Source organism: Bemisia tabaci, chromosome 3 (genome assembly GCF_918797505.1).
Source record: "Bemisia tabaci chromosome 3, PGI_BMITA_v3".
Classification (NCBI taxonomy): Eukaryota; Metazoa; Arthropoda; class Insecta; order Hemiptera; family Aleyrodidae; genus Bemisia; species Bemisia tabaci.
In genome coordinates, this window is record NC_092795.1 from 9,862,212 (window position 1) to 9,882,622 (window position 20,411).

A 20,411-nucleotide genomic window follows, 5' to 3' on the forward strand; every position below is an offset into this window, starting at 1 on the left:
ACATGGAGGATATTCAGCCAGACTTATTAACGGCGACTCCTGTTCATAATAAGAGATCCAAAAGATTTTAAATTTTGAAAAATCTTGATATACCTGCAGACTGAAGAGAAAATAACACTAAATAATAGGTATAAATATAATTTATCCCGCAGAGCATATAATAGGTTTTGCCATGCGGAAATTTATAAACGAACTTTTAAGGGTAATTTTTTTAGGTAGAGGGGAAAAATATAAATTTTGAGTTTGATCAGCCTGTTTTTTCTCGGTGTGGTACAAAAACAAGATTCAGAATTTTTTTTTTTTTTTTTTTTTTTTTTTTTTTTTTTATTAAAATACATATATTTATTTTCCACCGACGTTCTGACAGGCACATCCCATAAGTTATTTGGAGGAGCTCAGATGTTTTTTGTTATTGGATAGATCCTCGTGGTTTTTATTAAAGAAAAAATTTCAAACCATCGATAAGAACCAACGCAGCCTATATGTATTTATTGGATCCGCCGTTGCAAAAACGTAATATAAATTGTCCAAAGTAAATACCATAGTTTTACACGAATCAAATTCATTTTTTGATTTTAAAAACGTTCTGACAACTTTGTAGGTCTTTCTCACCCTGTATCCTCCACCCTCGATTTCCCTTTACCTGTGATAATATTCGCACAAAATTTACATCCTATCCTTATGCGCATTACTTTATTTTCTGAAGTGGAAGGAAGTTACGTCAGCGCTTTTTCCTGCTTGACCAATCACTTGCAAGTTCCAAAGAAGACCTTTGATAATACTCGAAATATTTTATTTATGATTTTATATCGGTGGTATATCTACTGATCATATGCTTTCAATCATTTTAAAGTATTTGTTTTTACCTCCTCAGTCGATGTAACGAGAAAAACAAAATGCTTTTATACGACGGAAATCACTTTCAGATTTTTTTTTCAGAGAGGGAATTTTACACTCAGAATTTTACGAGATGTGGAATTTCATATTATAAAGTTTCATGAAATTTTGCATCTCTACCCTTAACGAAGGCTCCGACATCCTATTATTTTTCTCTTGAGTGTTACACATTTCATGAACGTGAGCATCACGAGCGAATTTTAAAGGAGGGTGTAGGTAGGTAAACGCGGGAGGTAGTATAGGTGCTTACCAGCGGCTTATGTGGCCTTACAAAAGCTTTACATTTACGGTGATACCACTATTCGACCATGTGGGAGCTAATGTTGCCTATACTAAAAGTTGAAGGCGAACTGACATGCCGTTAAAGTCACCTCAGTCACCAGCTATGTTTTGGGTGTATTCCGAGTGAAGCGTGCCATTTCACGAGGATACCATTCGACTACGTACGAGCCCATGTTGCCTATACCGAAAATTGTAGGCGAACAACTGAAGCGTGTGAATCGCCTCTTTACGCTCGGTAAAATGGTCTTTTTTGTGTGTCCCAAATAGGCGTCGTATTTTCGCATGGTGACGTCACTTTTTGACTACGTGTGGGTGCCTAAGTGCCCAATGCGAATGGATTATCATTTATTGTCCTCAGTATTTATTTTTTCTACGAATGTACGTATCAATTCATTGATTGTCTCAAATGCTAATTTTTCCAATCATATTCGAATAAAATGTATTATATCATAACCAATTTATTGAGGTCGTTCAAACATAACCTTCTTTCGAGTTCTTCCTGTGGAAAAGGTGGGGGTGTTGAGGGAAACTTTACGTAATTTTTATGGTGCTGTCTGGACGAAAGTTGTGATCGCGTTACAAGGGGTGGGTGGCCGGTGGGTGTCAAAAAATCAGAAAAATTTTGTTACGTAATTAATGGACAGCCCCTTAGCTTTTTAAGTTCTCACATCAAAGATGCCAGATTATGCGCCAAAACGGGGCTATTTTACAAGGACTCAATTGTAAAAAAGCCGATTTTTCAGCATCACCTGGAAATATCTGGCACATTTGTGGGACCCAGACCATGTCTAAGCTCGAATCCATTGAATCGCTCCACTGTGCGGCGAGGAACTTCTGCCAAGCACTCACCCACCGTGGGCGCGTGGGCGAGGAAAACCGTGAACTTGAGACGCGCTCACCACTGAACTTGTCGGCGGGAAAGGTTAAGAACCGCGCTTCGACGGTTCGACCAATCGCGTTCGCGCCTCGAGGAGGCGCGGGTTGTTTTCGGAAAATCGCCCGCGCTCAAAATTCGCCGGAACCGCGCGTCCGGCGCCAGTTTTGATTTTGGAACCGACTTTGCCACTCGCGCAGACCGGGATTTTCGAAGTTAGTCAACTCTGAGCACGGGTTCTCACTCGTTGTTGGGGTCTGATTTTCAGTATCGAGTTCGATAGTTGCGGATTTTTGTGTTTAATACAAATACTGCAAATTTTCCACTCATAAAAAGTTCATCGAAAATTTTTCGTTTTTTTACCCCTGCGTGTAAATCTGGTGATTTTTTACTCAATTTCACGGTCCTCAAAAGTTCGCCAAGAATTTTTCTTGCGGGGTGAAGTTCTGTTTCGAAAGCTGGAGCAGCTTGTTTGATTTCATTTTGGATTTTCCTGCAATTTTTCCCGCCTCCGTTCTTGAGGTTTGAAGTTGTGCTGAAGTTCCGATTTTGAATGTAATCATGGAGAGAGTGCTCTTGATAACTTTAGTTTTGGGCCTTGCTTTTGGGTACACGAAAACTCAAGGAGAAGTGCCCAATCCGGACCCGATCACATTTATGCCAACCGTAAGTCAATCTCTCTTGCATTTTTCAATTATTTCGTTTCTTTTTAATATTAAAAGATTGAGGGGCTTGGAGGACAAGGCGCATAAGTGCAGTTTTTGAAAAAATTGAGATATTGATTATTTCGAGTAAAGCTAGTCTTAATGCAAATTTTGTGAAAAATTCGCCACCAAATTCCAATTTTTAAGCATCAAAAAGTCAGTTTAAATTTTCTCTCCGCCATAAGAATCCATGTAATTTCGAAACTTCAAACACGTATTTCTCGAAATATCAAAAACTGCACTTATGCGCCTTGTTCTCCAAGCCCCTCAATTTAAAAAAAAAAAGACATTGTTATTATTAGTCTCAACTAGAGGCCATCTGCCCCCGAACCGCCTCGTGGTCCAACCTCCTGAGGCGAAAAGCGCCTCTAGTGTTATGCGTGACATGTTATCATTATATGATTTTATTATTTTATAGAACAAGATATTCTGCATTATTACAAGGTAAATAACCTTACCGTAAAAATAGCGGCTATGACTTTATAATAAAAAATGTCTGGATGCCTAGCTCCTTATATTTGTGTATAAATGCCAATGCGAAAAATAAAATGGCAACTTAGGTATAAAGTCATGCTATTCGTGCAGTGAAAACACGTCTTGCATCTGCAATTCTGCATGTTCAACAGTTTTCCTGCGTTTGCCATTAAAATCCCTGCCAAACATTTCGTCACGTCGCTCATCCCCTGTGCTGGAGGCTCTAAAGCAAGTATGTATTTTCTTTGTCATCGAGTTATGCAAGCAAGCATGCAGTCCGATCGTAAAAATGACAGCTGTCCAACAAACGAGTGGACCCACTGAATTATAGAAGTTTCATTACCATGAAACTTGGTTCTCGTTCTCAAATAACATACAGTTCGGATATGAATTGAATTTGCTCCCTTGTTCAGCTCTTATCCTATTCCTTGTGGCGGAGATCATTGGTGGTGAAACTATCTAATAGCATCACTCAGCTTACAAATGGACGTATTTCTGTCAAACGGAACTATGTGCATTCAGACATGAGCCCTGAGACTCATAAGAATATATGTGTAACGGGGCTCACGCCATAATTCGCATAGTTCCGTTTGATAGAAATACGTCCAAATAGGCGTAACTGCACTTAGAGATGGACCCGGGAAAGCATTGAGTTATATGGACGACAAGGGTCATCGCAAAGTGTAGTTACTACGTTTCTATGTCAGAAGGACGAGGAAATGCACATCTCAACTGCAGCATTTTATGATTTCTATCATGGGAGGAAGTGATAAGTTTTTTTTTTTTCATGCATTATAGAAAAAATTCTGGAGGGGCAAAAATCACGACATTAATTGACTTAAAAAAGTATTTCAAACCTTACAAAGTTTCATGAAATCATACAAATTAGCTTCTTTCATAAACATTAAAAACGTGAGGTTGAGTTGAATTTTAATTATTTACAATCGAAATTGAACTTGCAATTTAGAGTGTGTTGAAACTTTCGGTAAGAGAAGTTTGAGGATTCTTAAAATATATTTACAGAAATAAAAATTATGAGAAGAGCAAAGGTCAGATTTTTATCTGTCTTGAATTTTTTTCCACATTATTTCTTCCACTATTTTTCGGCAATTTTTCTCAATATTTTCATCCACATTCTAACTCCTGTCTTCTAAAGAAAGAAAAAACTCATTAGAAATTCACATGTAAATTAACAAAGCTATAATTCACGACAAAATAAATCTGAAAGTTCGTGTGTGTGGCTACCCGTTTTTCGACGAAGACCTATATTTTACATACTTACTTAAACATTAAAATTCGCATCACTAGAATACATCTCTCCAGGAAGCTTATCTTTTCCGCCTTTTATAATGATGCCATATTTAAAGGCATGTACGAAAATTACCAACTCGAGTACTTTCCAGCTTTTATCAAGATTATACGCACCTTGAATTTTACGTCACGTACCTGAAACCTTCGCAGTTGCCTTTGCCAAACTCTCAAGAAATTCTTTAAATTATACCAATAAAATCGAAGGATTATATACGCGCTACCAAGAATGGTGACAATTTTGTTGTCGAGACTTGCCGCATTTCAGATTATAATTTACCTGCACCCTACATTGAGTGGCTTTATTTGTAAAAAATCAGGGAGATTTTTACTATTTGGCAACTCTTAACCTTCTCAGGGCACGAGAAATTGTTATGCCTATCATGCTCTAAAATTGCTTGTCTCTAAGTCTCATACGGTTGCACCGTTGATTTCTATTCGATAGGCGTTAAACACGGAATCCTACATCCTGAAAAAGGCATCATAACCTCTAAATGGCAACTCTGTGAACAGTGAATCAATTTTCGAGTCGGAACACGGACCTGCTCGAATTCGTGAGGTTCATTTTGAATGAAAAACGATATAAAAATGACGACGAACAGCAAATAAGAGGCATTGGCTTTCCTGGTTGTAGATGATAGACCAGAAAAAAAAATCGGTATTACCGAATGAAGTAGGTCCACATGTTGGAGGGGATTCGGAAGGTGCCTTCGACACTTATAGGCAAATCCCAAACTGCCCAGGCCTTTCGCGATGCACCCGGGCAAAAACCGATTTTTCAAATCATTCCGGGGTATGTTCAAAACGCGTAAAGTCAATGCACCGGGTCGACCGGGCACATCGCAATTTTCCTGGGCTGATCGCGAATTACGCGGATTTTGGGGTTTGACCGCAACATGTTCATTGCATTTTAATGCATCATTCATCGGGAGTATAATACCCTAAAATGCCTTAAAAGAAAATAAAAAACATAGGTGGATCCAGATTTCTCGAAAGGGGGGGCGGATTTTTTTCTCCGAACTCCATCCATCAGGGGAGGGGGGTTGTCGGAAGAAATTTCGGAATTTTAAAGCATCTAATGTGTAAATTTATTGCAATATTATGTATGTTTATGTCAATATTGCCACGAATAATCACCAGTAGCGAATTTCCTTCTTCTTACCTCCGTTTCTCTTTTCTCTCTTTCTCCTTTCCTTCTTCCATCATTTTTTCGGGTGAACGGAAGGGCGCACGCCCCCTATGGTCACCCTTGGATCCGGTTTTCATAAATCAAGAACTTTACGTCATTGATTAATTAAATATCACTCCCTAAGGCCAAAAACAAGGAAGGAAAAACCATCGACAAGGAAGTTACGCGGCTTCATCCCAGTACATTGTTACAAAAAAGTATGCGCGTAATTGATAACAGATAACGATCACCACCCTTCAATAATAGATAGCAATTTCGCGTAATCAGCTTTCGTAGTAAGAACCGGAACCCCCTATTCCGATGACACCTCATCTGGTCGACACTTTTCAACGCCTCTTGCGGAAGTTTGGTGAATCGAAATTACATACGGCGGTTTTCCATTAAATTTCATAGAAAATATAAACTTTGTTGCAAACGCGGACGCACAGCATTATTCGACGGGTGGGAAAGTAACGCGAGCCTATCTAAATGACCATCCTCATTTAATCTGTTACTTAACTCGCTTTAAATGGTAATCACATCAGTAGACGGCACCATTATATTTTCCGAGAATTTTTGGAAATCGCGGATGTATATGTTAATAATTGCGCTTGCCACATTTTGCATATGCGCGAAAGACTAAAGAGTATCTGTGAATGACTGTTAAACTTGCGTGCACGCTGTATGTTTTAACAGTAATAGCATCGCAGTTTCTCAAGTTGAAAAATTAGTTGGTGATTATTTTAGAGAGTAAGTAATCATTGCTGATGGGTTCAGTTAACTGGTCTAGTTCGTAATTGATTACTGTTGAGGAAAATTATTCTCTCACAACTGTTAGTAGGGACATGTAATGATTTTCAGTCAATCTCGCAAACGGGGGTTCTTTCGTTTGCCTCAGTTTTTAAGTACTTAAACGTTTGTAGAGAAAAAACAAGCAGTTCCAACGCCAAAGCGTTGGAGGGCGCTTCTTTAACACTGCGCATGCGAGGAACGTTTTCATACGGCCAAGCGAGAGTATTGCGGACGGACGATGTATAACAAATTGCCTACGTGAAGGTGGTCCGGCAGCAACATACCCGCCGCCGCTAGTCTCTGGAAAACAATAGAAAATAGTAGTTGCGTACGTTGCCAGCGAGCGCGCTGCGAGCGCATCTGTTTTCAATTACCTAGCATCGAGTCGGGCCTCTAACTTTCTATTCTCTCTGACATAACCTTAAACCTTCAACCCAGAGCCGCAAACAGCTGACGCTTGACGACAACTTGACGATGCTGCGCCGAGAAAATGAACCAATCACAAAATAGCACAGTAATACGTCACTAAAATGAAGAGATCACGTGACTGTTCGTGATTTTTTCGAATCAATCTGAAACTACAACCTCGAATATGAGGCATTTAAGCATAACGAAGCCCCAAAATAGTTTAACCAGGTAATACGTCCGTGCGAGATTGTTATGCTTAAAAGCAAAACATTTCACGAAAACTTTTACGAATACCAGATGCAGAAAAAAATCAAATTTTCCCGGGTGTACCAGAATGGCGTCATTACCCATAAGGCAAAACGGTATGTAGTATAGTACATGTTACATCGGGGGAGTCGAACGGCTGGAAAGGGCGCATCTGGTACCCAGAAGCGCCCAAAAGGCTCAGATGAGCAGTGTAATTAACGCATCGGGAAACTTTCCTAAACCAGAAGTCTTTCCAACATATTGAATTTGTACCCTTTTTTCGATTAGATTATAAACTTTTATTTAGAATTGTATAATTTAAAATGAATGACCAGCAATTAACATCAATGAATTTTTCAGGGATTTTGAGTTCCACACGGAGAAAAAAAACTCGTGCGTGGGACCCGAAGTTCAGGTCATATGGATCTCTGAAGTTTTCAGATTGAGCATCTGAACACTTTAGGTCTAGCTGCCGAAGTTCGGATCACACATCTGAAACTTCAGCTCTTGCATCTGAAGTACTTCGGTTCTCACGTCCGAAGTACTTCGGTTCTCACATCCGAAGTACTTCGGTTCTCACATCTGAAGTACTTCAGATGTGAAAACTGAAGTTTCAGATGTATGATCCGAACTTCGGTAGCTAGACCTAAAGTGTTCAGATGCTCAATCTGAAAACTTCAGAGATCCATATGACCTGAACTTCGGGTCCCACGCACGAGTTTTTTTTCTCCGTGCAAGGGCTGGGAGGCGGGGTGGATAGAGCGCTTCCTAGTTGTAATAGGAATCAAAAAAAGATGTAGAAGAAGAAGTAAAATAGGCGAAAGAAAGGAAGGAAGGAAGAAAGGAAGAAAGGGAGAATGAAAGAAATAAATAAATAAATAAATAGACGAAAAAAATGTCTCCTCTCATTTTTCTTCCGGCTTCGAAGACGAGGAATCAGATCTAAAGGACCCAAGTGATCTAGGGTTGACTTAACGAACGCAATTATCGCAAAACGATATGGCAAATATCACGAGGATAACATGGCTACTATAGCAGTCCATTGATGAAAACGCATAGTGCAGGCATTCACGTGCAGTCTTACGATAACCTTTAAATGCTCACTGTGTGGAATAAGCCGCAAATCAGATATACCACCGGCGGTTGCCTATAATGTAAGGAATCTGCCCGACAATTAGCAGGCACATAATTACGCGTGTCGTGAGACCAGGATCGGGTGTGAAAACTTAATTTTCATCACGTGCGTCCCACCACGCTACGCCACGCGGAGTCTAGACGTGCTGATTGTGCAACACTGCTAGTTTTGTGGACATGCAGTCGACTAAAATTAAATTTTCGGTGGCTAAAACCTTGTCTCTGCTAAAACCTCGCATCTTGTTTGGAGTAAACAGCAAAAAAACAGCAACTGGCATTTTGTATTAATACCAATAATGTGGGAAGCAGATCAGTAGCGAAGCGTGAAAGATCGATTATCAATATTTCCCCATTTGAAGATATGGTAAAGAATCTTTTATTAAGATGTTCGCTGCAGACACCGACACCCTGTTTATCGATCCTTTTCTATAGGTTTTAAATGACAGATTAATCGATAAATCGCAAAGCACAGCACGCCACGCCACTGAAGTGGGCACAAAGTAACCAAAACGTGCTGTTAATATTTTTGGGTCAGTTTCTCTGGGTTACATCAATCAAATATTTAGGTTACATTGACCAAATCGATTGGAGGGAACTCTACAATCTCGTTTAAAATCAGGTGCGGATCGCCCCAATTGAACATGGATCGCATCGATAATAGCTAAAGTGTGCTTGTTGCTCAAACCTTAGTTGAAATTCTTTCTTAACGAGCGTTAAAATCTCTGAAATATATGCCATGGATATGGATGAGACACTCAAAAACGAGACTGTACGAGAGAAATGGATTTGCCAAATCATCATGAGCAAAAATGTTCATATGAATTAAAATCTGTCCGTTAAGAAAAACAGAAAAAATTTCAAAGCTCAAACATACTCCGAGCATTCTGTACATTTTTACCTGCAGGCTGTCAAACTTTCAAAAGGGGGCAGAAAATAAAGAGATGATCGAATAGATATATTATTTTGATGTGAGTCTTTATTATTCCGCCTGGCATTCATTATTTTGACACTCACTCTGCGGAACCATTTTCGTTAATTACATCCAGGAAAAGTTTAACTCCTCACGTCCACGACGACACTGGGCCTTTTTTCCTGCATTCAATGCGTCAGCATTTGCGTGGCTGGCCTTTAAATTTTTCTTTGCAGCTAGGCTAGAAATTTTAACTTAAAGGCATACATTTTCTTGTGATCCTTTCAAAAATCCGCATCTCTCGTACAATTTCATTATCAAGTAGTCCATCCATATCCATTGCATATATACCCTGGAGACTTAAACGCCCGGTAAGGAAGAATGTCGATTAAAATTTCTGCATGGTGCATCCGCCGGCTTTTAGAAGGAAGTGCGTGAATTTTTTCTGACTAAACCGGAGCAAGTTTTCTTCATTCATATTTAAATGAAGAGAGATATTAAATTTGAAATCTTCAAACTGGGTATGCGAATTGAAGCGGAAACGATGAAGGGGAATAAAACACGGAACTTTCTGATAAGAATCATACGAGCAACCACACTCGAGCGTTGCTTCAAATTTGCCGTCTCCTGGACAGACGATCGTTCCTTCCTTCCAAGGTTGGGGAATTGACTGGAACAACTAAATTGTTTACAAGGAGAAGACTTTTCATTTTATTTTCGCAAAGAGTCTGATTTTTGCATATTATGTTGGGAGGAAAATTAGTGAAGTAATCACGTGGTAATGCCCAACAGCTTACTGGTAAGAGTGCATTTTAGAAGTGAAAGTTTTGCGACGTTGAGATGTAGTTACGTTCTTTTATCTTAAAAGAGACGAATTATGCGAGTATCGCGAATAAGTTGCACCACTCAAGAACGTTCATGCGGTCATTTGAATTTGTAAAATTCCGGTTTAAAATTTAAACACTGGCTCTACCTCACCAGTATAGCTTTCTTAAAAGCAATATAATCGCAATCATCTGCAGCTTTTCTCAGAGCTCTGAAAGTGTGGTTCTCCTGTAGACAGTTTAATGGACACATCTGTGTAGGCACATCATTGAATCTATTTCCTCGATTCATAACTTTTCTGCTGTTGTCTACCAGTCAGTATTCATGGTTAAACTCGGAACCATCGCACCTCTTTGTGCGGCACTACTCGAAGTTTCCACTTAATCGCTTATGTTATATTTGCGATGGGACTGTGCCATCTTTATTGCTTGTAATTTTCATAGAATACTCTAAGAGGGCAGGGAATGAATTAAATCGGAATCGCTCGATAATTTACATTATTGGTTTTCCAAGTAAACCGTAAAAAGCGACGGGAAGTCTAAACTGTTGGAAACGAAGGTGCATGGTTTTCAACCTAAGTCGGCTTGGAGGTCCCAAGATTGAAACAATAGTCCTAGTTTATTCGCGATTTTGAAAATCCTCTCAGAATACGTACTGAAAATGTCCAGTTAAAACCTAAAATTACTCTAAACTATTCTCTTGTGAGCATAATTAATCCTTATATCCTTTCTAACAGAACGGGTAAATTCAAATTCTCAAGTGGCTTCCCCGCTGAAATGTTCTCTCGGATTCCGAGAATGTCAAAATTTCCTTCTTTGAAGAAGAAGCGCTTTAAATTCATCCTAATGATCCGGCACACTTTAATAGAATGAATTGGAACTCTAATGGAAAACATTAGACAGGTTCACAATTTAAAACCGTACCGACCAAGGAAAATCTGCAGGGTCCAAGTTCAAGGATCTGATCCGGGATCTATTTATTTTGGACAGATTAGAACGGCACGCGCGGTAAACGGTAACGGTGCGGTAGCTAGCTTTTGCATTTCAAATTATGCGCATAATTCAATATTTCCTGCAAGCGGCGAGGGTGTTGCCAATCCGCGAGGAAACGTACGAATTAACCTTGAGCACAGATTTATAAAAATCGAAATATTGCAGGATTACGGCAAGGCCGCAGGCGTCCGGCGCACAGCAGATCGAGTCATGAGAGAGGTCGGACATGAGATTTTTTACGAAAACTGCAAATTTTGATGTTTATTTCGTCACATTTTTAACTTCTAGGGGTGCTTCGGGGAGACAATTTCACGGGAGAACCAATGGAACCACTTTTAGAACCTCAAAGTTTAGTATATACGGAGTTATCAGCGTTAACAGTTTCCAAATTTTGTCCGACCTCTCCTATTCACTCGATCCATTGTGCGGCGGCAGGCGACTAACACACCTTTTAGCAGCAGGATTTTTCGATTGAATCATGCACAAAAATAAAAGTAACATTACGGAGACTATTATTACTGACGATCTAATTTGGTCGTCCTTAATTCAGTCATTTATTTCTCTTTTCCTTTTTTTCTGCGTACTCCACCCATTGCCCTGTTGAGCTTTCACTTCTAAAAAAAGAAAGAAAACTCTGAGAACAATTCAACTCCTCCCTGAAAGTCTTTCGCCTCGGGATGTGATGAATATTGATTTCTTTCCATCCGAATCAAATTCATCATTTAAGATTGTAATTCAAGCAAATACATAGGACTCTGAATCAATTCCGAAAAACTGTATTTTTGTGATTCCCAGGATTTTTTTACCCGTGGACCCTCCTTCCGTCAAAATTCGCTAGCTGGTCTACTGCTTCAAATGAAGCGAAAAATTTTCGACTCGAGATAAACTTTTAACATTTTAAACTTTTTAATAATCGTTAGGATGAACAGATACATTGATTTAAATCACGGATCACGAGTTCGAGTTCGTGCTTTGTAAACTGTGCATAGTGTGCACTCTGTTTACTGTAAGTAGTTTTACTTTTTTGAACCGCAATGTTACATTCTGAAAATTATACCTAGAGTCATTTAAAAAGGTCCCTAAATTGTTTTCACATTGAGGCAGGTTTCTATTATTACGTTCAAAACTGTGGATGCTCCTAGAACGAATAATTTGCAGATGTGTAACATTAAGATACATAAAAACTGAGATAGGAAGAAAATACACCCAGCACAGTATCTCGGCCTTACTAAGTTTATGTGTGTGCATCATGTTGATCTTTATGGAAAGCACAGTGCGATCATTTGCCAATCATTTAAGGTAAATATTTACTTTGGCCTTATACATACAATTCCAGCATCTGATAGATCTCTATGGATACCTAATTTATTTTCCAAAGATTAAACTTTTTTTAAGCATTATCACGTGTTTGCTCTTCTATTATCTCATTTCTTTGCTGATCCCGGGTGATATACTTATGATTAATTGCGAGTTTACCTTTACTTTGTCGTTCAGCGCCGTTTTCACTACTGTGTCAAAGTGTGAAATGCAAATACAAAGACTTTTACTTTAGCGGATTTTGTGTAGATGAATGAAAAAAAAAATGCTCGCTGCGTCAATTTTGACAACTAACATACTTGGACGCGATAAAAAAAAGGATTTTTTTTGTAGGAAATGTGTGAAAGCAACAACTATTTGAAACTAAGCTCAACTCATAAAATCTCATTATCATTCATGGTTTTCTTTTTCTTTTCGTCGTCATAAATTAACAATCGAGCCTACTGCCACGAATTATGTAACAACCATGCGCGCTACTTAATTTGCACAAAATTTCTTCACGAGTAAAATTAAACACAGAAATTCAAAGAAAACCTGACTTTCCTCCTTTTTCATGCAAAACAAACATGGGTCCAGCCTTTTTTGTGTGTTAAATAAATTTAACACTGAAGACCAAAACAAGACTTCTGCGAGAAAATAAACTTTATGATGATGGTAAAAATCTGTGGAGGAATAAATTAAACACAGACTTTTAGAGAGGCGCGAGAATAAACCGACGGTGAAACTACCAAACCACGTATCTCGGTTTGCGACGTCGCAGACTTCCTGTCATACTTCATTTCTTAAATGAAAAACTACTTAACGTCCAGTCTTGAAAATTTCTGTGATTTTTCCTCTTCGTACGGAGAAAATTCTGTGAAAATTTCAAGGAATGATATGGATTTGGTCTACTTCAAAAAAATAAAACGCGAGCGTACATTTTTAAACACCGCAAACGAGATACGTGGTTTGGTAGTTTCACCGTAGAAACGCATGTTGAAAGTAAAGCCACGTATCTGAATTTGGAACATTGCAGATTTCTTGTCACTCAATCAGTTTTAAAGGAATGCCGATGGAAATTGTTTTGCTTGACCCAGCGCAAAATATAAAACACACATTTCGAATATTTGAAACATTCACCAGTATTCCTTCAAAAAAAAATTAAACGGACAATTTTGAGAAATCGCAATGGGAGCACGTGTTTCACAATAGCTATGGTAGGAGTACAAACGTTCCTCCAAAGCGGTGTTTAAAAATGTCTGCACTTATTTTATTTTTCCAAAGACGCACAAGCCAACTTTATAGCCTGAGATTTCTGGTAACAGAGAGGGAAAGTCAATGTACTTCACTGGAAAAAAGTCGCTTGGATCTAGAGTCCAGACTTTTAAAAACATCGACAAGAAAAAATACTCCTGATTCAATGTCAATCGGACTTTCTGCTTGAATTTAAAGGAAATCCGCCTAAATCTACAGGCTTGGCTCTTCGATTCAAGAAAAAATTGGAGTGAATCAAGAGTATTTTTCCTGTCAATATTACCTATTAAGAGTCTGGACTCTAGTTCCAAGCCACTTTAATTCCAGTGTCGTCGAAAAATTACGCTTACTAGTTTTTCAAGGAAAATTAAAATATGACAGGAAGTCTGCAACGCCCTGAACATAGATACATGGTTTTGCACTTTGGCTATCGATATGTATACCATCGATGTTCCCGCGAACGCACGAGTGTAAGAACTATTTTATCCAGAGACACTTTTTACTTGTATTTTCGACTTGTAAGACGAAAGACGATTTTAAAAATCTATGATTTTCAAGAAATAAAGCGACTCTAGGACTGGGCCCTAGAGTGGCATCATCTAGATTTATGGGATTGGTGTCGCTACCACCGCTACCCTCGTAGGATTAGACACTTATCGAGGCCAGGCTAGTGCAAAATCTTGGAGGAAATTTTAAAAATGTTGTCAAATTTAGCACAAGAAGACATCATAAAATATTTTGGAATTATTTTTTACATACTTTTGGATTTGCGGAGGTGCGATCTCCGATTTTCAGTCTGTATCGACCACACTGAAAAAAAAGTTCGGTCGTATAAACCAAAGTTTGGTATTCCATATCATCCCAATTAATTTAATTTGTAACAAGGTGTATAGTGTTTTTTCTCTCTAATGTGGTTTGACAAAAAAAATTGCGGTTCCTCAAACTCAACTTCCGGTTCGAGCTTCAACGTCAAAGTGAACTGGTGAACAAAGCTCAGTCATAGAAGCCAAATGTTCAGTTACACGAACCGAGAGTCCAGTTTGACAAACCCAATAGTGATATTGAACACCAAACGTTCGGTTTAAATGACCGAACTTATTTTTTCAGTGCAGCATAGTATAATAAATTGTGAAGAACCGGAAGGAGGATACGACTGCAGTGATTGAAGTAAGCGTGCGGGAATAATTACGTAGTTACGTGGATAATCCCATCGCAGACAAGAAGCGCATCGATCAATGCACATTTAGTGGTTTCAATGCTCGGCCGGGCATCGAAATCCATTTTCAGGAAAACCACTCTGCGGTTAAGTGCGCGCCTTGCGTGCCACCGCTCAAAGTGCAATTGCACCTAATTGCAATTGTCAATGATGGACACACAGGTGGGCGGCATTTTGCGAATAGGAACTAAGTGACGTCAGCTATTGCCGAACGTCATCGGAATCACTATTTTTTGTCCGGAATTTATCAGTAAAATATGGTCCCATTTCTTTTATGTATGTTTCAGTCGGACCGCGTGAGGTAGAAAGGAACCAAGCGACAGCAGCTATTGCCAAATGAAACTGGGCACTTCAATTTTTTACATGAAAACGGTTCTGCGGATTTGTGTGTGAATTTCAGTGAATTTTCTGCATAGCTCGAAGAAAATTCCTCAACATTTTCAAATGATTCCGCACAAACGTTCTTTTGAAAAAATTTAAATTGCCCAGTGGGATTTGGCAATAGCTGATGTGGGTTGGTTTCTTTTTGCTATAGACATGGTCTAATTGACTTTTCATCTTCCAATGATTCTTTGACGAAACATCCTACAGTATGATTATTTTCCTCTTTTATACGTAATCATACAACAGGTGTTTAGACGTTCAATTCTAATCAAATTTCATTCATCCTCATTTCCAGGACAAAGTTATAGATTACTGGGGCTACAAAGGAGAGACTCACTATGTCACGACAGAGGACGGTTACATTTTGGGAATGCACAGGATAGCAAATAACCCGAATTCGAAGTATCCTCCAGTTTTTCTTCAAGGTGGTCTCCTCACTGCTTCCGATTTGTGGGTTCTCCGCGGTCCTGAGGAAGATATGGGTGAGTGAGCACTAAATAAAACAATTTAAACAATTAGTTCATTCAAGAAAAATGCGTATTTTCTTTACGCAGTCCCGAGAATACTGACTTTTTTTTCTTGGTGGTTTTTTCTTAAATGACGGTGAACTTCTATTTAAATTAATTTTTGTGAGGCTGAAGTCTCAATAATTACCTCTAAAACAGTAAGACCACAACACAAGTTTTGAATTGGGTACCACTCGGGAAGAGGCGACGACGGGGATGTCCCGTAAAGGGATGGCGGCAGGGCGTTGATAAAGAGATGTTGCGGTGTCACTTGCCCGATAACCTCATGGAGGATAGGCATAGGTGGCGGTTGGGTGTAGCAGAACGCCAGAGTACGTTGTAGGAGCGACTTTCCATATATAACAGTAAGAGCATAATTTTACCTCTCTGACTATTACCATAATAAAATGAAAATTTATCTACATTCCCCTATTATAGCTCTTGCATGACATAGGGGTTTACGGTTTAGGTACTTTTACTCGAGTATAATTGGACTGCATTTTGCAATTTAGAGCTATAAATTCTGGCTCATCTGAAAAAACTTTTATGTGATATAATGGCACATACGTTGTTTTAAAACCGGGCCGAAATTTATAGTCCCTAATTGCAAAATGTAGTCCAATTTTTCAAAAAACAGAATACTATCACTGGTTTTCTCTGAAATGAATTCCCGAGCTCAAAGAAAGCTCTCAACTTTCTGCTCTTAATGGTGAAAATCCCCTACATTATGACGTCAGTCAACCTTCGTATCCGGTCAAATTCCGCATGCAAGGGTCTAGACATAGGTTAGCAGGGTTGACTGGCTGTAGCCTTGAAAACTCCACACAAATCAGGAGACCTTGCTATTGTATTGGCTCTCTATTTATGCATGTAGGTTTGACCGGATATAGAGGTGGACTTTCTCACATATTGGTAATCCTTCCATCACAACCTCAGCTTTAAAGACTTTTTCTGAGATTGGAAGTTTTTTGTAGGGAAACCCAGTGACAACATCGTATTTCTCGCAAAATTTTGGGTCGGAAAAATGACTGAAATCGTAAATTCCTGTGGCATGAAAGATAGCTTCATTGTGTAACATAGTGATAAATTAACACGTCTAATTTTTTCTTTTTGTTATTTCTTTACGTGCTGCTTCCTAAGTATATAAATGCACAAATAAGAAAGGTGAGAAGAATCATCTAACATTGTGACCTCACCACATTAAATTAACATCTTCTGTCCGTCAGATTGGATACGTGATGATAATTAGAGGATTCCATATAAACGATTGTCTGGCCTTTTACACAGAGGTTAATTTATGCCTCGTTGGACGGTAATTAAAGTGAGAAAATTGCTGTCCTGGGTTCCATATCCCCTTATGCATTTGAAGTAATTGGATAAAATTGAACAAACAGGACACATTTATATTGAGAATTTTTTTTTTTTTTTTTTTTTAAGAGACCTATGTACAATAGTCAGAACTGGCAATGGAAACTAGATAAGGTCGCAGCAAGGGTAAAAAAGTGAAAGCAGAAGGGGGCGCGACGATTTGACTGCGAGTTGATTATAGAAATTGATAGACAAAAGTATGGAAAAAAGGTACAAAGAGAAAATGGAGTGGGTGTAAGCGGGTAGTTGCGAGGGACAAAGGAGGTAGTAGTGCACCATGGTCTTGAACCGAAAATAATTTGACAAAAATGTACCCGAAAACAGTTTATAGTCAGTGAATCTACGGTACGTACAGACTTAAAATCACGATAAATCAAAATCTAGGCTGATACAATTTTCGAGATACCGCACTTTGATATTCAACTTCCCTGCAAGACTGAAAAGTTGTAGCGCCGTAAATTATATTTTGCATTTAAACTTAGTTCATCGTGAAAAGTTTCTCGAGAATCTCCCATAAAAGACCATAAAATACAACTATCTAATGGTGACAACATTAATTAAAGAGTTAAATTTTTTCCAACGTTTATAACACGGTCGTTTTCAATTTACCTTCAGCTGCGTCCGCAGTGATTGTTGTTACGAATATGTTGTGCGTGCTTATTTCAGTGCATTACATACTTGGCTCTTTGACGGCGTTTCATGTGCACAAGCAATACGCCTTCAGTTGCGTCTGCAGCAATTGTTGTTACGAATATGTTGTGCGTACTAATTTCAGCCCATTACATACTCGAATCTCTGAAGGCGTTTTATGTGTCCAAGTAGCGTGATCTGTTGGAGAACACCAGAAGTGAGATTGAGTGAATCGCTCAGTCTCTACTTCATTCTTTCTCCAACAGATCGCACTACTTGTGCACATAAAACGCCTTCAGAGTGTCGAGTATGTAATGACCTAAAATCAGCACGCACAACATATTCGTAACAACAATTGCTGCAGACGCAGCGGAAGGCGAGTCGTTCAATTAAAAAAGGGTACAATAGGAAGTCTGCGTGCAACGATAGAATATGTATTCAATCGACACGAATCAAACGAAAAATAAAAACGTGAATCGATTGACGTGAACCGATCGACACCGATGGACACATAAATAAAAAACTGGATCGAAATCAGTAGAAAACTTGCATTTGCTATAAGAGTTCCTAATTGCAATATCTCGAAAATGGGATTGGCCAAGATTTTGATTTCTTGCGATTTTCAGTCTACACCATAGATTCATCCCCTACAAACAGTTTTGGGGTACATTTTGTAGAATTATTTTCGCTTCAAGACCACTGTGAGTAATAGACTGACAGATCGTCAACCGCACGAGAGACCACGAGTTAGTCCTTCCTTTCCCCCTTAGTCTTTGTGAACCACCCATTTTACCGTATAGGATCGTTTCATTATTTTCTTGTCCTTTCCATCTATAGATTTATCCATAAGTTTCAATTGCTAACTCTCTGGAGAAATTGGCATTTTTACTGAGAGGTCCAGTGCCGACATGCCATGCTCGATTCCAACTACTTATCGGTTAAGTGAATTTTGACGGCTTAAGCACCGTGCATAGTCCATCTTCCTTGAGTAAAAGGAATCATGCTGTGATATAAGACGACGGGGAATAATTCACTTTGAAAACGCTGCATGAAAATGAGATAACATAAAAAAAGAAAACAACTCGAGGGAATGAAGATATGAGAGATAATAAATTAACTACATGGTAATTTTTAGTTACCTGCGTAGTTTGTTTTCTTAGCGCTGCATAGCGTGGTACGAATACCGGGCTAAAAAAGCAATAAGAGGGGTTTGGAGGACAAGGCGCATAAGTGCAGTTTTTGAAAAATCGAGATATTATGAATTCGAGTAAAACTAGTCTTGATGCAAATTTGTTGTGAATATTTTCTCCAAAATTCCAATTTTTTAAGCATCGGAAGGTTAATTTGAACTTTTTTCCCGTCTTTATAAGATCCGTGTAATTCCGAAAGTTTAAACACGTATTTCTAAAAATAGCAAAAACTGCACTTATGCGCTTTGTCCTCCAAACCTCTCATATATCCTTTTATATAGTCCTTTTACAAAGGCGTTTGGTACTCTGTTATCTCCTCTCCAATCCTCCTTTATGTTTTAAAAAAAAAAGTATATTGATATAATGGGAACTGACACTATTTAATTATTTATTAAATTAAATTATTAAATCTTTTCGAATAAAATCCGTGAAATTGCATAGCATCACCTTCAGATTCAGACAAGGCTTTTAGTCGCTTAAACCCATATCAGTGTGCCTTAATATTTATTGATTCATTTGAACTTCACGAATCGAATGCTGTAGTCCATCAGTGGCGATTTTATTCATTTTCATTATTGAATAAATGGAATTGCTCATATTTACAGCTTGTTTTTCCAATTTTGGATTCTTTGCAAAAGATTGCAAACATACTGAAAGGCAATGGCACAGGTGTTGAGTTAATCAACCGATATGTAAATTTTTTGTTATTTTTCCTCCCGATTTCCTGCCGGTCCTCATCTTACGGCTGAACGGTTAGCTTACTTAAGGGAGCATTAGTGGCGAATGAAACGAGATATGAAATGCGGTGTCGGTTGGATATTGAAATACATGGTTGCAATGGTATATTGAAAAAAATCTGTTGCATGCATAACTCAGCGAAGGTAGCTGACTTAGAAGCCCTTTTTGGATTTTTTATTTTTTGTACAGAGTTTTAAAGGTCCATACGATGCGTCGTGAATGGTTCAATAAATCCAATTTTTAATGCTATGCTTGAAATTGCATGATTTCGTACTCACCACTGCTGCAACTTCAACCATTTAAACGGAGGGGCAGTTTAAAAAATTTATGGAAATACTCCTCACCCATTACTTTTTTCAAATTATGAGGATATTTTTCTCAGTTCTGAACCGACAACTTACATAAAATCATAGATTTGCAAGTCAGCTCTCTTAAATTTACAGTTGCAAATTGACGCTACATGAGACGCGAAGAAGAAAGTAAGTGAGCGAAAAAATGAAAACAACACTCTTATCGAATTATGCATCTTTTCTCAAGGAAAGAAAAACGAGTGACAAGAAAAAATAAGGGAGGATTTTCAATAGAGAGAGAGAGGAAATCATGTAAATAGTTTCCTCGCATGCAGGGTTGTCAGTTTAGGGGATCGACTGGTTTTAAACGATGAGCGTTAGTTCAAAATATTAGAAAAACTAGTTCGAGGGTGCTGTGCGTATGTGAATCAGTTTTTTACAAAAGGGAACACAAAGCGGGTTGAACAGGTCCATTCCTCGATGAGTCCTAGTTTGTATGTCCTTTTATCCAAGCCAAGGCTCATG

At 38.6% G+C, this 20,411-nt stretch overlaps 1 protein-coding gene across 1 annotated transcript in view; it reads left to right on the forward strand.

Annotated features, from left to right (window-relative positions):
• Window positions 1–2,088: 2,088 nt before the first annotated feature.
• Window positions 2,089–20,411, forward strand: part of LOC109031008 (uncharacterized) — a 59,452-nt gene continuing 41,129 nt past the window's right edge. The window contains exons 1-2 of the mRNA XM_072297556.1: window positions 2,089–2,719; window positions 15,460–15,646. Of these exons, the coding sequence (XP_072153657.1) occupies window positions 2,615–2,719; window positions 15,460–15,646 (292 nt within the window). The 5' untranslated portion in view covers window positions 2,089–2,614. The remainder of the gene's footprint in view (window positions 2,720–15,459; window positions 15,647–20,411) is intronic.